This window comes from Drosophila biarmipes, unplaced genomic scaffold (genome assembly GCF_025231255.1).
Source record: "Drosophila biarmipes strain raj3 unplaced genomic scaffold, RU_DBia_V1.1 ptg000007l, whole genome shotgun sequence".
NCBI classification, from domain to species: domain Eukaryota; kingdom Metazoa; phylum Arthropoda; class Insecta; order Diptera; family Drosophilidae; genus Drosophila; species Drosophila biarmipes.
The window spans coordinates 313,186-331,822 of record NW_026114528.1 but is presented as its reverse complement, the minus strand read 5'-3'; the positions used below and the strand labels follow the sequence as shown (position 1 = coordinate 331,822).

The following is an 18,637-nucleotide window of genomic DNA, read 5'->3' as shown; positions in this document are numbered from 1 at the left end:
TAATTTTGACATAAACCATCCGATCGTTCTAATAAAAATATAAAAATCTAAAATAGTAAAACAATTATATTTTCAAGAGTAAAATTAAATATGAACAAGAAAAGAAGTAAGTTTCGGAAAGCCAAAGTTGGTACCCTTGCAGTTATTAGAAATAATCAACCATTACATTTTTAAGAAATTTTACTAGATTCAGTGAAATTAAATTAAAAAAATTAAAAAAAATATTATATACCTGACTGTTTCTTTAACAGCTATATCTTAGACTCTCCGATTTTTATTTATTTCCCGATCGTTCCTATGACAGCTGTATGATATAGACGTCCGATTTTAATAAGATTAAATTTGAAATTTAGAACTAATTACAACAAGTTAGGAGGCTATATGTTAAGAACATCAAAGATACAAATATACCCTTGCAGAGGGTATAATGATTTCAGTCAAAAGTTTGCAACGCAGTGAAGGAGACGTTTCCGACCCCCTAAAGTATATATATTATTGATCATCTATATGTTATACCAGTCCGATTTTTAAAAAATTGATTTCGAAATTCGTAAAAATTTAAAAAAGAAAAAGAAAGATACAATTTTTTTTTTATATTTTCCGAATAATTTTCCGTTTGTTTTTATGGCAGCTGTGTGACATAGTAGTCCGATTTTGATAAAATTTAATTCGAAATTCAGAACTAATTAAAAAATGTTATTTCCAAGCTTAGAAGGTTATATGTGAAAAAAACATGAAGGATATAAATTTTTTATATTTTCCGACTAATTTTCCAATAGTTTTAATGGCAGTCTATGATATAGTCGTCCGATTTTAAGAAAATTTAATTCGGAATTCAAGACCAATTAAAAAATGTTCTTTCCAAGTGTACAAGGTTATAAAAACACCGAAGATATAATTTGTTTCATATTATTTTCCATCAATTTTCCGATCGTTCCTATGACAGCTATATGATATAGTCGTCCGATTTTGATAAAATTTAATTCGAAATTCAGAACTAATTTAAATGCTAAAAAACACCAGAGATATAATTTTTCCCTTTTTTTACATTTTTCCCCGATATCCGTCAATATCAATTTGATATGCGCATGGTAAGTTTGTGTTTTTTAGACAAATATCACTTTTACCATGAAAAATTGACAAATTGATACCAAAAAATGTAATTTTCTCGAATTCTCTCGTTTCGAGTATTTCTTGACATCGAAAAAGAGAGGATAGAGCAATATGGCGGCGTGAATTACGTAAGTAGAAGCGCAATAGATACTTCAAACATGTTGTCTCGCTTGCACTAACATGGTTTTCGTGGCTTTTGACATTAACGCCCGCGGAAAACGTTGTGCGATAGACCAGATGGTAAGGTGTCTGTCTCTGATGCTGAAGGTCCCAGGTACGCCCCAAGGCGTATGCTTAAGAATAATATCTAAAATGTCCTTATAATTGCTATAACAAAGCTGCATTTAAATGATTTCAGATTTCAATAAAAAAATAAAAATAAATTTGTCACGGGGAGGACTCGAACCACTAACCCTCAGGCCTGTGTATCAAAAACGAAGCGCTAGCCCTCTGAGCCAACGCTTGATTGTGACAAAAAAGCTTTGTCAAATCTTTTTTCTAAAAAAAAATTGATAGCGCTAATGTAAAAATGATATTACCGAAATATCGTTTTTAACATTTCGATCATATCAAATTAATGTGACATATCAGGGCCGAATTGATACTGGATTTCATCAAATTGACCATCATATCATATCAATTTTTTTTTCTGTGTACGTTTGTACATACATAATAGGATGCATATATGCAAAGCTTAAAGAAAAGCTACGAAAAGCGTGCGCATCAGTGCATCTATGCAAAGTGAGATTTTATTTATTTCACTTGTGCATTTTTTACATCTCACACATTCATTCATTCGGAAATGAAAAGCGTGTGCAGACTAATACATACAATATATAATACATAATAATAATAAAATACATATATATGTACGAAACTATGTATGTGTGCATGAGAAGCGACTTTTTAGGGCGGCGTAGAAAACAAAACATAAATGAAGTGAATTTAAAAATATTTTTATGTTTAAATGCCATTATGAATAAGATGCACATGGCTACTCATTCTGTTTTCACTCCCGCACAGCCTCTACACATACACGCGCTTGAATGCGTACGTACAAAAGTAGTTACACGTGTTTTCATTGCCGTTGACAGTTGTTCAAAAAAAGCACACGACTAAATTTTCTTTTCACTTATAATATTATTATTAACCTTATAATACTAGATGTTAAGTTTACTCACCTTTTCATTTTTTGTGCACTTGGGGAAACACTACGACTGACCGGCTTTAGGATAAAACACAAGTGGCGAAATATCCACTTAAACGTATGCTTGTGCAAGCGAGACAACATGTTCGAGGTTGGCCAATTCGAATTTCGAATATATCTACTCCGTTTCCACTCACGTAATTGGTTGTTATACCTTCTCTTTTTCGATATCAATAAATTATCGAAAAGAGAGAAATCAACAAATCGAAATTTTTTGGTATCAATTTGAAATTATTACATGATAAGATTGATATGTGTCTAAAAAACACAAAACGTACCATGCGCATGTCAAATTTAACTTGACTCGGATTTTTTTCTGTGTAGCTTTAAAACTGAGAGACTAGTTTGCGTAGAAACGGACGGACAGACGGACGGACAGACTGATCGACTCGTCTAGTGACGCTGATAAAGAATATTTATGGGGTCGGAAACGTCTCCTTCACTGCGTTGCAAACTTCTGACTTAAAACATTCTATATAAAAAGTATATATAATTTGTAACCTTCTACGCTTGGATATAACACGTGTTATTTAGTTCTGAATCAAACAAAAACACCTCCTAGCGAGGTAAACATAAAGTCAACTATCAAAAGTTCTGATATCAGCTTTTGTGACGAAAATATAATGTATGATCACTAAATATATACACTTTCCATATTTTTTACGTTCGGCACGCTTCATTAAAATCAAACAACTAAGCAATGGCATATTGATTGCACTTTCACTACTTTTTTTGCCACACCAGTTGATTTTCTTAATGTCTTGGTATGCAATTCATTTAGTTTCATATCATATCGTATCATATGACTGCCATGGAAACGATCGGAAAATTGGTGAGAAAATAATATGAACAAATCTTATCTTTGGTGTTTCTAAACATATGGTTTTAAATTTCGAATTAAATTTTATCCAAAACGAACGACTTTGTCATATAGCCGCCATAGGAAAGATCGGAAAATGGGTGGGAAAATAATATGAAACAAATTATAGCTTCAGTGTTCTTTGACATATTATATTATATTTATATTATATTTTTAAGGATTTCGAATTAAATTTAATAAGAATCGAACGACTCAAATACATAGCGGTCAAAGAAACGGTCAGAGAAATAATGAAACAATTTTTTTTCAATACCACTGAATAGCGGCAATCCTTACAAATGTCACACGGTGATACTAACGTTGATTATTTCTTATAACTGCAAATGTTTCTTGTTTCTTTTTGGTATTTTTCAGCTTTGTTGAGCTCCGTTGCGGATAAATAGAGAAAATTAAATTTATTTATATATTTATTTATTTATATATTTTTGTATATACTATTTTTTAATGCTGAGAAAAATGTCATATAAATCCTGAACGTTATTATCGGTTTTATAATACGTATTTCAATATATAATACTACATCTTCTTTGAATATCTGTCGGGCCAAAGGTCCTTTTGTTCAGATAGCCATTTCGAACCGATCCACTATAAATCACTAATAGTTAGTTGGATAGAACTAATTACTGTACATGCTAAGTCAGATGAATTTTCTTCAGACCTTACACGATTCCATTTGTTTTCGTTAATATCCGAATAATCCATTATTTGTCGATTGATAGGACATAATCTTACTGATCATTCTATTATAACATACTATAATCCATGCTAAAGTGAAAGTCGAAAAACAACAACCATAGATTTATACCTAATATATTATATACTACTGCAGAATGTTCCATTTTGGAAATTAATGAAGCTGCATTAATAAACCATTTTTGGAACATGTGAATTTTGGTATTCTAATCTCTTCCGAAAGCAATCAATATATTACCATTTACCATTTGCAGCGGAAGTAAATTTACAGCTTAAAACGCTGGGGCAAGGATAGTCAAAGAGAGGAGCCTACTTTAGAAGCATACAAATATTGATTTTTCTTATTTTTTTTTTTATTTTAATAGTCTTCTCTAATTTTTCCAATTAAATATATGTAATATTTGGCCTGGTACACGCAGATTTACGAGGCGCCTCGATGTGCATATGTCGTGCGGCGGGAAAAATGCAAGTCGCCATTTCTATTCGAGACAAACAAAACAAAAAAATTTTATATTTTTAATAGTGTAGATTTACGTAACTCAATTTTTAATTAAATATTTTTTTAATTTTATGAATTTTTAATTAATTTCTACGTAAAATTATTTTTTAAATTTAAATATAGTTTTTAAATTAAGAAAAAAACTTTTTTTTAGATGTACTATAGCTTTAGTATATGGTTGTGTAAAAATAAAAAAATTGATTTTTGAAGCCTCCAAGGCAGACTCCCCCTTAAAAAGTTTTGTGACATTTTACAACATTTCTCGGAGGCTTTGCAATTCACTCTAACCTGCTGTAAGAAGACGTTATAGCCAAGAGAACAGGCTTTCCAATGATACCATCTTCATGGTATTATGGTCCAACCAAAATAGACTACTATCCTTACCCCACTCTCCCCTACAATTATTGTGAAACTTTATATATTTAAGTGACTAGGCTTAGTATTCAACCCACCAATAAGCCCCCCAAAACCAAAAACTTTTCAAAAGAAAAAGTCAAAAAATTTTTGGTTGCACAATTTTGGTAGTAGTTTTTAAACGGCTTTATGACTCCCAAAAAAACGTAAATACCGGTGAAGAAATAAATTTTTAATATATATCTTGAGCTATCGAGCTGTTCGGCATCAACGCCGAAAAGCAATTATGACTATGTACACAATATTTTTATGTTATATTTATCCCCCAATCTATTCATAGAAAAAAAGACGACACTCGGCAAGAGAAAGCAAAAAGAATTTATTTATAATGTAGTCTATTTTTGTTTTTGCAAATATTATATCTGTTGAAACCCGTTATTTTTAAAACTTTGGGCCAAATACGGATGAACTAAAACTAACTAAATATAAAATAGGATACAATAAATGAGTATAGTTACGATTCTAATGATTTAAGATGCCTTAATCGGAAGAGTTTTAATAGGTATTTCAAATGACAAAATATTATAAAGGCTGTTGTAGTTGCATTTAGAGCACGAAGGCATGCGCAATGGTCGTACTAATCGTGTAAATCTTTCATGCCAAAAGTGCGATTAATTTCTAGAGGCAGTGTATAGCAGCAGTTTATGCAGATGTCACCATCTCGCTCGCTCGCACTACACTCTGCTCTCCCTCTCCATCACTACCCTAAGTCATGATGAATAAACATCCCCTCACGTCGCGCAAAAACCCAAAATGTACACCCTGTTTTATAAAAACAAATCAAAAATTGTCATTATTTCTTACCAAAAAATTAAATATTAAAAAGGAACAACGCTTTAGTCGATTTAAACGTGTAAACCGTTTGTGGGGCATGGATAGATCAACTCGGGGTTATGGGGTCGGAAACACTTTCTTCTACCTTTTACATACTTTCCGACGAGTTACGGGTATAAAAATAATGAATTTTTTAATTAAAATTAAACTTGTTTTTAATTATAAAAAATATCGGTCCTATCTGCAGTGCAGTTCCGATTCCGAATATGCCAAAAATGGGAATGGGAACAGAGTTGCAGTATCACCGTACTGCAGGAAGGCACCCAGCACCTTTAAAATGGCTAATAATAGGTACTCCAGCTTTCCTTTAGTCTTCATTTACTCCCTAAAAAATCCTTCAGTTCGACATTAGCTGTCAAAAGACACCCACACCGGCTGGGTGTCCCTGTAGGGAGCGAAGTCCAACTGAACATTCTTTATGGAGTTCTGGATTATTTTTTTTTAAGACTTCCACTATTCTGCATATTCGCCATGTTGAGGTATTGTGGGTGCTCATGCAAAATGGGAGTATAATTTCTTTTGATTTTCCTCTCCTGGAGCTGGATTATTTTCCGGTCATAAAAACTGGATGTAGCCTACTTCGAAATGTAATTAGTCCCACGCATTAATAAACTATTTCATTTAATAAACTATTTCAATTCCGTTATTTACACTGAGAACAATACCAGTCAGATAAAAAAGATATTCATTCCAGTGCTACTACTGAACCCATACATTCTTAGAATATATTTATACCCTTGCAGAGGGTATTTGCAACGCAGTGAGGGAGACCTTATAAAGTATATATATTCTTGATCAGCATCACTAGACGAGTCGATCTAGTCATATCCGTCTGTCCGTCCGTTTCTACGCAAACTAGACTCTCAGTTTTTAAGCTATATGGCTGAAAAAGAGGGTATAATAATTTCAGTCAGAAGTTTGCAACGCAGTGAAGGAGACGTTTCCGACCACATAAAGTACATATATTCTTGATCAGCGTCACAAGACGAGTCGATCTAGTCATGTCCGTCTGTCGGGCTGAAACTTTCCCAAAAGTCTTTCTATTGCAGGTAGTATATAAGTCGGAACCAGCCGGATCGGACAGCTTTATCTTATAGCTCCCATAGGAACAATCGGGGAAAAAATGTAAAAAAAATTATATCTTTCGTGTTTTTTAACATATAAATTTATAAGCTTGGATATAACACTTTTAAATTAGTTCTGAATTTCGAATTAAATTTTATCAAAATCGGACGACTATATCATATAGGAACAATCGGAAAATTAGTGCTAAAATAATATTAAAAAATTATATCTTCGGTGTTTTTTAACTTATAACCTCCTACGCTTGGGAATAACATTTTTTATTTGGTTTTGAATTTCGAATTAAATTTTATCAAAATCGGACGACTATATCATATAGCTGCCATAGGTACGATCGGAAAATTAGTAGAAAAACATGCAATATAAATTATATCTTTTGTGTTTTTTAACACATAACCTTATAAGCTGGAAAATAACATTTTTTAATTAGTTCTGAATTTTGAATTAAATTTTATTAAATCGGACGACTATATCATATAGCTATAATAGGAAAGATCGCATAATTGGTGGGAAATAATGTGAAACAAATTATAGCTTTGGGGCTTTTTGACATATTATCATATAATATTGGGAATATACATTTTTATATTTTTAAGAAATTCGAATTGAATTTAATAAAATTATTGATTATTTTTTATAACTGCAAGGGTATACAAACTCCGGCTTGCCGAAGTTAACTTCCTGGCTTGTTTTTACTGTTTTCCAGCTGCTTGTTTATATATACATAAATATAGTACTTCTAATACAGTCCATCTCTACAACCTAGTACAGTCCACTCCAAGTACTTTTCTCCTACAATTACTGCTAAACACAGCTTTAAAAATAAATCCTACTAATGGCAGATTTACTGAAGCAAAAACGTTTGCAATTTAATTGTGGAGTTGACAAACAAACGCACCGACAGACAAACATATGCGAAATCTTCCAAATGCTCTGATATCCCGCATACACACGTAATCTTCGTTTTCTCCAGCGCACACTGACAAGAACAAGGGCTCACAAAAAATGTTTGTAACAGACAGAAAACAATTAAAGTCCGTAATTTTTACAAAAGTCCGATCGTCCGATCTAAGTAATAATTATTGAATTTGTCTGTCTGGGCGCAAGTGTGACCGTATATTTATACAGATTTCAATTGGTTCATAAATTTTAACTTCTTGTCCCATTTTGTTTCCTTACTTCCAAAAAATTATAAAATATTTTCCGTCATGGCACAATTGAAAAAAAAAATCCACGTTGTACTGTTGACTGCTCCCTCCTATCGACATAGAGGTTTTCTTCATTCCATTCCATTATTCACTTAACTTCAAAGACAAGAGATTCCCATTCACTAATGATGGTTTTCGCTCAGCTTGGGAAAACTAAACTTTGAAAATAAGCACTTATAGGTGAACGGTCACCTGAAAACTCTGTAGAATGAAATGATGAAAGCTTACGCTCTCATTATGGGATCAATCCACCCAAAATAAAGCCAAAATTCCTACGTAGGTAGAGCTTGATTCCTTTTTGACGAAACGCCATCGATCTCTTGAGGTCATCGATAGCTTCTGATGTCAGTTCCCTCCATGTCCAGTCCAAATCAAGTAACAGAATTACCAAAAATACATTTATTTAACACAAGGGTAGTCTCGATCTGTGTTTGAAGAAGAACCACCCGCTGCATATTTCCACGCTTTCTACAAATGACGGTAGCCGATCGTCAGCCTATATCCTAAGGAAGCTGTTGTGCTCCAATTGCTTTGCAAACAGCCATCAACCCGGAATTGCAAAGCGCACACAACTGCCTTAATTGTCAAGATCGGCATAACACCTTGCTAAATCGAAACAGCGATCGGAAAGAAGCGATTTAGAGTCACACATAATGGCATTGCATTGTTCTACGGTGTTTGAATAACGGCAAGTCGATTAATTCAAGACTGCATTGATAAGATGATAGTAGTCCTCGGAATCCCATAATGTAAAACCTAAGACACCCGTGTCATTATTTAACATTGAGGTGATATGGCTATTGAAGAATAGATCCAAAGGTCATTTAAATGCGGTCTATGTTATAATTCATAAAGCTTTATCAAACAAAAACGGAAGTTAACTTCGGCAAGCCGAAGTTTGTATACCATTGCAGTTATAAAAAATAATCAATAATTTTATTAAATTGAATTCGAAGTTCTAAAAAATATAAAAAAATTTATATTTCCAATATTATAAGATAATAAGTCAAAAAGCCCAAAAACTATAATTTGTTTCCTATTATTTCCCACCAATTATCCGATCGTTCCTATGACAGCTATATGATATAGTCGTAAGATTTTATCCGATCGTTCCTATGACAGCTATACGATATAGTCGTAAGATTTTAGTAAAATTTAATTCCAAATTCAGAACTAATTAAAAAATGTTATTTTCAAGCTTATAAGGTGATATGCTAAAAATACAAAAGATATAATTTTTATACCCTTGCAGAGGGTATAATGATTTCAGTAAGAAGTTTGCAACGCAGTAAATGAAACGTTTCCGCCCCCGTAAAGAGTATATATTCTTGATCAGCGTCACAAGACGAGTCGATCTAGCCATGTCCGTCTGTCCGTCCGTCTGTATATATACTTTATAAGGTCGGAAACGTTTCGTTTCAAACTTCTGAATGAAGTCATTATACCCTCTGCAAGGGTATAAAAAACTGTACACAAGGGTAAAATAATCGGAATAGACTTTTGGACCTTATGTTTGTTAGTTCCTAAAGATCCTTATTACACAACTTCATCTATAACTGTTGAGCTTATAAACCAATCCTACAAAGTGCCCTTCTCAACAACTTGCCCGATTAAACTCAACTTTTTCATTTAAACTCTATTCTTATCCCCTTTAAGATATTTTTTTCTTGCCTACCTAGAATCTGGATCTGAATATACATAACTCCTTTTCATAAAAAAAGTTTTTGAGTCGACATTGAATATTACAAGCCGCAACCACTATTCAAGGTCGAGCTGGAGCCAGACAGCAGAACTTTGCAAAGAAAAAAGGAAGTCTTCTTCGCAAAAGCAGTCAGGTCATCATTTGGCCCTTGAAACGGCATTTCTTACTAACGGCATTTCTTACGCCAGAAGCCGAAATTTGATAACATCCAGCAGGACAAAGGACAGCCACAAAGTAACATGGAAACGATGATGACCACTTTGCAACAAAATATGATGGAACTTATGTCCTTTATGAAAACCACCATGCAACCCTTATGCAAAACCAAAACACCTTGTTACAAATGCTTGCAGCTCAGCAGTCCAAATTAACTATGACTACTACTCGAATAAACCTGAAATAACTCAATTTCTGAACGAAAACCACATTGACGTTTTGTTGCTGGCAGAAACGCATCTCACCAGCAAATAAAACTTTCAAATACGGGAATACACATTCTGCAGCACCGATCATCCAGATGGTAAAGCACATGGCGGAACCGGCATTTTAAAAAGAGAATACATCAAACACCACTTTCACGAAAGGTTTGCAAACATTTATTCGCAAGCTACACCGATAAAATTACAGTTGAGCAACTGCAACCTTGCCATTGCCGCTGTTTTTGCCCACCACTTTTTACAGTCTCCGAAGACCAATTCATGGACTTTTACAATTCACTTGGAGAGCGATTCATAGCAGGAGGAGATTACGACGCCAAGCACGCACACTGGGTATCCCGCCTTGTGACCCCCAAAGGAAGACAACTATATAGTGCACTCATCAAAACATGCAACAAACTGGACTACGTTTCACTACAAACTAACCTTGAAACAGCTTGTTTTGGTGATCGCCATCCTCAAAACAAAGTCTTAAGGAAGCTGGTCGCAGTCTTACCAGGGCCCTAAGGAACGAAGAAGTAAAGGCATAACGCGAAAACTTTCACCTACCAGCACAAAGCATCCCTTGTGGAGGGCCCACCCAAATCTAAGTACACCGGCCGAAACAGTAATTCCCATAAGAGACTCTTCAGGCAGCGACAAAGACAGAGCTTGTACATTTGCTTTACACCTTCGAAATGTGTTTCAGCCAAACCCTGCAACAAATTCATTCGCACTACTGCCGCCGTCAATTCGAATTGAAACTGAGACGGAGCCACTTCTGTTTCAACCAAACGAAGTTGCAAAAGTCATCAGCGAGCAATTGAAACCAAACCAAAATGCTAATTGAACTCCCAAACTGTGCAGTTGAGGTCATTTGTAAACACTTTAATGGGATTACACGACTTGGCTATTTCCAAAAAAAAATACCAGCTTCATACAGACCGATAAGTTTACTCTCATGTCTGTCAAAACTGCTCAAAAAATGCCTTAGGACGCGCAAAATCCCATATCTGAAAGAGCACAATTTTATTCCGGCACATCAATTGGCTTTCGAGAAAGCCATGGAACAATAGAGAAAGTCAACAGATTAACAACAGAAATACGGTCTGCATTCGAATATTGGGAATACTGCAGTGCGGTATTCCTGGACGTTGCACAGGCTTTCAATCGAGTCTAGCCTGATGGCAGAAATCAGAAATATTCAGCCGGAAAACACTCACAGGATACTTAATTCGTACCTGTACAACAGAGAATTCGCCGTGATATGCAACAGATATAGAGGCTGGAGTTCTCCAAGGTAGTGCACTTGGTCCAACTCTATTTATCCTTTACACCGCACATATTCCCACGAACGACCGGGTAACTACTTCTACATTCACAGACGATACCGCTTTCATATGTCGGTTCAAATGCACAATTCAGGCATCAGCACTACTAGCTGATCATCTCGTGGTAGTGGAGAGGTGGTTAAGAGACTGGCGTATAAAAATAAATGCGTAAAAGTGTCTGAATAACCCGCCACTTCCACAAGTTGACGATGTAACGTACCTAGGCGCTCACCGAGACAGGAGACTTACATGGCGGAGACATATCGAAGCTAAGAAAATTAATCTAAAACTAAAATCCAATAGCCTCCATTGGCTCTGCCTGGACTTCGAGGTCTTACACTACAATTCAACGCTTAAGCCTGTCTGGACTTACGGCTCCCAGTTGTGGGGAAACGCGAACAGCAGCAAAATCAACATTATCCATCGAGCACAATCAAAAATCCTGAGAACTATCACTGGGGCACCTTGGCAAATCTTTGTTGTAAAACAGTTCCTGTTAAGAATTCTACTTTGTCTCAACATCTATCAGTTGTTCTTTAAAAGTCGCTTCCTTTAACAGTTTATTCATAACAGTCTTTTCCTCTAAAAGTTGTCCCTTAACAGTCGTTTCTCCTAACAGTTGTTCCTCAACAGTCTCATCCCTTAATAGTTGTTCCTTAACAGTCTCACCCATAGTACTATTTTTTTGGCAATCTGTGAAATAATCATATGCTAGTTCCGAATTTGCAAAGGGTTGACCAATCCTCTCATCAAACAGGTTCAAGTTGTCATTATTATTATTAAAATTACTATCTTCAATAGTGTCAAGGGTGTCTAGATAATTGCACAAGCCAGAAATTTCCATGAAATCCCATCCCAAAATTGCATCTTGTTCCATTATCAAATCAAACTTAATCTTTATATCTTTCTTTATTACAAAGCATAATGTTTTTCCAATGACGTTGAGTTGGCTCTAATTTACGCATAATTCTGCTAACTTTATTTATGTTTACTCCAACAGGGACTTATGAAAGATATAGCGCTCCCAGAGTGTATGAGACATTCTGCAATAAATAGTATATTAGGCAAATAAATAAAAAACAAGAAAGGAAGTTAACTTCGGCAAGCCGAAGTTTGTATACCCTTGCAGTTATAAGAAATAATCAACTTTAGTAACACCATGTGAAATTTATAAGGATTGTTGCTGACTTCAGTGATAATACAAACATTATTTTATTCTTATTTTTAAACCATTTTTTAACATCTATATGTTAGAGTAGTCCGATTTTTATTAAATTGAATTCAAAATTCTTAAAACTATAAAAAACTATAATATAAGACAATATGTCAAAAACCCCCAAAGCTATAATTTGTTTCATATTATTTTTCCACCAATTTTCTCATTGTTCCTATGACAGCTATATGATATTGTCGTCCGACTTTGATAAAATTTAATTCGAAATTCAGAACTAATAAGGAAATGTTATTTAATTTAATTTTTTCCCCGATAGTTTCTATGCGAGCAATAAGATATAGTTGTCCGATCCGGCTGGTTCCGACTTTTATACTATCTGCAATAGAAAGAAGACTTTTGGGAAAGTTTAAGCCCGGTAGCTTTCAAACTAAGAGACAAGTTTGCGTAGAAATGGACGGACAGACGGACATGGCTAGATCGAATTGTCTAGTGGCGCTGATCAAGAATATATATACTTTATGAAGTCAGCAACAATCCTAAAAAATTTCACACGATGTTACTAAAGTGGATTATTTCTTATAACTGCAAGGGTATACAAACTTCGGCTTGCCGAAGTTAACTTCCTTTCTTGTTTCATATTATTTTACCACTAATTTCCGATCCTTCCTATGGCAGCTATATGATAAAGTCGTCAGATTTTGATAAAATTTAATGTTATTTCCAAGCGTAGTTAAAAAACACCGAAGTTATAATTTTTTCATATTATTTTACACCAATTTTCCGATCGTTCCTATGGCAGTTATAAGATAGTCGTCGATTTTCATAAAATTTAATTTAAAATTCAGAACTAAATAAAAAATGTTATTTCCAAGCTTAGAAGGTTATATGTTAAAAAGCAGCAAAGATATAATTTTTATTTTTTTTTCCTCCGATATTCTTACGGGAGCTATAAAATATAGCTATAAGACTAGTTTGCGTAGAAACGGACGAGAAGAGGACGGACGGTCAGACGGACTAGATCGACTCGTCTAGTGATGCAGATCAAGAATATATTTACTTTGTAAGGTCGGAAAAGTCTCCTTCGCTGCGTAGCAAACTTCTGACTGAATCATTATACCCTCTGCAAGGGTATAAAAAGTGTATAAGTCTTACAAGTTGTTGTTGTCATTACCGCTTTTCTCTGAGGACATTGTTTTACGAAATGCCCCATTTCTCCACAGGCGAAACAGGAACCTGGAGGCCTTTTTGGTTTGCGGCAATCCTTTGCAAAATGCCCTTTGGAGTTGCAGTTCCTGCTGCGTAGCTCATTGCACGCAGTGCCCTCGGTCAATGGTTTCAGGAGGCAGATATTGTCAAACGTTCAGGCTAGCGGGGATGTCAACCGATGCGTTGTTGTCGGTGAAACGACAAAACTGGCATGGGTGCCAATCGACGTGTTGTCGCTTGTGGTCGGCGAAACGATCAGATTGGCAGGGCTCCCAACTGATGCGTTTTCATGCGTTAGAGTGTTCTCACCGCCGGAGTTGCCACCTGCATTGTGAACTGCATGTTCTTTTTGCTGTTGTGGGGCGCCATGTGTCTGCGTTTGCTGCAACATATTGTGATGTGCACTAGCCTCCGCTTGAAACTGCCGATTTATGGCGAGAAGCTCGTGTTGCTAAAGAGCATTCTCGGAAGACATTTCCTCTCCATTTTCTGTATCGTTGTTTTCGGCGTCATGAAGTTCACGGTCGGTCCCGACCGAGACGAGCCATCAATTCGGTTTGAAGGCCTTGAGTTGGCAGTCCCAATACGGAAAGCCATTTACATAATCCATGGTGTAGGCTTGAACCACTTCTGAATTTGTGGAAGAAAAAGAACTTTACTTTACGAGATAAAACCTTTTTCTTATTGGCACGACCGTTTAACTCGAGCATTCACACCAGAATGTCTCTCGTCCCGATTGCTTACCAACTATACATTTGCCTTGCTTTTACAAGCGTTATTGGTAATAAAGTGACCATCCGATAAGCCTATTACAATATGATATAGTCGTAATTTTGATAAAACGAAATTCAGAACTAATTAAAAAATGTAATTTCCAATCTTAGAAGGTTATAAGTCAAATAACACCAAAGATATAATTTTTTTTAATTTTTCCCCCGATCTATGGGAGCTATAAGATGTAGTTGTCCGATCCGACTTCTATACTACCTGCAATAGAGAGAAGACTTTTGGGAAAGTTTCAGCCCGATAGTCTTAAAACTGATTGCATAAAAACTATACATTTTTCTCGCCTTTACATGCGTTACTGATAATAAAGTGATCATCCGATGACCCCAAGACTCACATATATATATTTTTTTTGCACGTGATGCCAATAAATGAAGTTCCCCGTTATAATCGCGTTCATGTTAGGGTTTCCTATCATGTTAACCAAGTTATTAAACTGAAAAGTTTTATGAGAAGCTATATTGATTGTTGTCAAATTGCATGACATTATGGACTAGCATTGCTACTCTACCATGTGACTTGTTGGCTGTGTTGTTTTCTATTATTGTAATGTTTGGGGGTATAGGGATGTTATGGAGTTTCTTGTAGGCGCAAATTACTGCATTGCAGCTCCATTGAATTATAGGCAGGGCCATATCTAGGATTTAGAGTAAATCTTTTACATTAAGAACTAGAACTAGTGTTTTAGATTCTTAGTATTAATACTGCATTTTTTTGGTCTTGTCTTTGTCCTTAAGCAGTTAAGAAACTATTCATTTTTATGTCTGACTCTAGAAATCTTCCTTGGTGATCTTTTGGATGTAGGCATCGATTTGGACGATCTCCATTTCTTCGTCACCACTTTCACATTCGAGGTGTGTCGCTGTCATGAATGTAGAGAGTTCCAATTCGTCTGATCAATTCGTCAGATCATAGTTCAGTATCGTTGTTGTTGGTTTTGGGATTTATGTCTTGCGGAGTTTTTATTATTTTGGCCTTGAGTACTTGTTTTTTGATTAACAGCAAACTTTGCGTATGATGAAGGTTTGTGAAATCGATTTCCTCAGTAACTTTAATTGCCGTTGTCCTGCACTGTTTTGTTATACCTACAAACGAGGGTCTAACTACATCTATATTCGCCGGCAACACCACGACTAACTCGCTCAAAATACCAAAATAGATAATATCACGATGTCTTCCAAGTCATTGTTTAAGATAATTTTTTACGTCGTTTATAAGAATTATATATTGAATCCAGGGGTAATATAGTGCTCTTACTAATGATATTTGCCAATGAAATCATTGGCGTCCCAAAAGAGAGTTCTGCGAGTTTTTCGGTTTTCAAAAATTTAGTTAACGTAAAACGGTAAAAATTGCTATCACTGAATACATGATTAATAAAATAATATAGGTATGTAATATTAATAACTAAATATATATTCGTTACTATACAAAAAAATTATTATAAGTTTTTCATTAAAATATTAATACCTATAAACAAGGGTATTACGAAATTTAATTACGAAACGGGATTAGGAATTCTAAAGAAACAGGAATGACATTTTTTAGTTCCACCTAAAAAGTTTTCATCGCCTACTTAAGCTTAAAAACCGTATTTAAATGCAATTTTGGGACAATATTAAATGTTTCTGATCTAGTAACGAGAGGACGGCCAAACAAAAATATGTTCGCTCATCCAGAGCCCGAGCTTGTCAATATTTCTCTGCTTTATGCTGAGACTGACGACTGAAAAATATTGATCATATTTTAGGAGACCTAGAATTTAGAGAACAAAACACCGAAAAAATAAAGTCTTGAGAACGGAAGTTTGGAAAGCAAAAGATTTGAAAAAAGAAAGTGGTTGATGTAAAGGCAGAGCAAGGGCAAAAGGTCGAGCAATAAACTTTGAAGTATGGACCAAGAGCATAACTGTCACATCAAGCAACGGAACCCCGTGGTCGCGTGCCGTATTCCTTAGTAGAAAATATAGAACGAAGTCAAGACTTTACACTCTGCGTGGAAAAAACGCTTAACAGAAAACGTCGGGCATTGGAAACGAGAAACTGCAGGGCAAACAGCATTAGATGCGGTGGTATAGTGGACTAGCTGGTAGAGACAAAGCCATGACGGAAACATCGAACACGGCAGAGCATCAGATCACAATGTAGGATGCCAAAAAATTAAGCAGAAATACATCTACATCATAAAAATCCAAGGTAAGATCAATGCGAATATGAGATGTTTCGAGATGAGGTGAAAAACAAAGCAGGCAATGAAAAACCTGTAACAGATGCACCCTTTGCCTTGAATGGTCATAGAACATTTATACAAACGGACACGCGGGACACGAGAAATAATTAAGAGAATGCGCCAATAGCCCAAATCTTAACAAAACAGACAAATATTTACTCCACATTCATAGGGATCCTAGGTACCCACTAAGTCCCCCAGTGACTCAAAAACAGCTAAAAAAAAGGAAAAACTCTATGGTCGTGTGCCTCGACTATCAGATACCCGTTACTCAACTTAAGGGAGCAAAAGGATATTGAAGATTTATAAGCAGAAGAGCGATATTTTAGGGCGCCACCTACCGGCTTTTTCAGTAGATGTTATGCGGCAGACAGATTTAAGCGTTTTGGCCATTTGTGGGCGTTTTCAGTTAAAATTTTGTTTCTATCAACAAAATTGTAGGGGCTACAGATTTTCGAGGGTTGTAGGCGTTAGAGTGGGCGTGGCATCCCGCTGCGCAGGAAGCCCAGGAATCTGCATGCCAAGTTCGACTGTTCTAGCTCTTATAGTTTCCAAGATCTCAACGTTCAGCGGACGGACGGACGGACGGACGGACGGACAGACGGACATGGCAAGATCGATTCGGCTAGTGATCCTGATCAAGGATATATATACTTTTTGGAATCGGAAACGCTTTCATTTTACCTGTTACATACTTTCCGACGAATGTAGTATACCCTTTTATTCTACGACTAACGGGTATAAAAATGTATGACATTTTTGGTCACTATGCCGTTTGGGACACATATAATCAACTTCACCTTGAAAAATCAAACTCTTGTGGTTAAGTAACTATCTCAGTAATTTGTACTTTTATTAAAGTAAAACATATCAAGAATGTTGTGTTAAAATTTCTTGTCAAGCGGACGAAAAAAAAAAAGATATGACCGTTGTTACGACGGGCATACCAGGCCGGTCTGCTCCGTCCAGTTTCCAGCTTTTTAAAGTCTGGCACACTGTTTTTTGTACCTCAATCAGCAGGTACTGACGACGAGTTCTTTTTAACAATAACAATAGGCAATTCCAATATTTAAGGTTAAATCACGTTTTTGACTTCAAAGTGATACCAAAATTCCAAAAATTTAAAAAGAGCTCGACGAAGATTTCTTTGGCCACATTTTAACTAATAAACAATTTTTGTGTTTTGATTTTCTGATGACCCTGTAACAAGATATGTTGTACACCGCAAAACCCATTTTTTTGGAAGGGACTACGGAGCTTTTTTTATGCAAATTTTATAAAACATAGTTTAAATGATGTTCTTTAATATGCTTAGGTAATTAATGTGAAAAAAATTACCTTGGTCTTCCATAATACTGTTGTGATCCAATAGCAAAGGACGACTACCACGAATTTTCTCAATAAACATGTATGTTAATTCTGTGCCTTGAAATGGTTGAAAGCCGTTTGCCATTTCACAACAAGTGATTCCTGTGGAATATATGTCTATTTTTTCGGTGTAGCCAGAAAGGTTTTGAGTTAAGACCTCTGGTGCTTTCCAATACAATGGTTTTTTTTCCCCCACCGTTGATCCATATAGGAACTTTTTTTTTTCTCCTTGAATAATAAAAGTTTGGCAATCTCGAAAATTTGATATAACAGCTTTTCTAGAATTTATAAGAATGTGCTGAGCTCTTATCGATCCATGGACACAGTTCTCAGAGTGAATATATGTAATAGCTGATAAAACATCCTTCATGATAAGTGCTATCATAATTTCCGGAAATCCTGAAAAAAAATGTTTGAATCAATATGAATGTATGAATGACTGTCTGATATCACTTATTCAGCTAAATGGTGATGGAGGGGGAAGGAGGTATACA

At 35.3% G+C, this 18,637-nt stretch overlaps 1 protein-coding gene and 1 long non-coding RNA gene across 15 annotated transcripts in view; both read right to left on the bottom strand.

Annotated features, from left to right (window-relative positions):
- Positions 1 to 18,637, bottom strand: part of LOC108028871 (putative serine/threonine-protein kinase STE20-like) — a 202,768-nt gene that overhangs the window by 139,472 nt on the left and 44,659 nt on the right. For all 12 annotated transcript variants that reach the window (XR_006367984.2, XR_006367983.2, XR_006367986.2 and 9 more), the window contains exon 2: positions 18,114 to 18,542. Coding sequence is in view for 7 of the 12 variants with exons in the window: in XM_044092641.2 (XP_043948576.1) it covers positions 18,114 to 18,542 (429 nt within the window). In the remaining 5 variants the exon portion in view is untranslated. The remainder of the gene's footprint in view (positions 1 to 18,113; positions 18,543 to 18,637) is intronic.
- On the bottom strand, positions 4,225 to 18,104 carry LOC122818503 (uncharacterized). Of its 3 annotated transcripts, none has more exons than XR_007765016.1 (2): positions 13,726 to 18,104; positions 4,225 to 4,372 (listed from the first exon to the last, which is right to left on the bottom strand). It is a non-coding gene; the product is annotated as an uncharacterized LOC122818503 (long non-coding RNA). The 3 variants fall into 3 exon arrangements; XR_006367989.2 differs by lacking the exon at positions 13,726 to 18,104 and adding an exon at positions 4,961 to 5,339; XR_007765015.1 differs by lacking the exon at positions 4,225 to 4,372 and adding an exon at positions 12,271 to 12,423.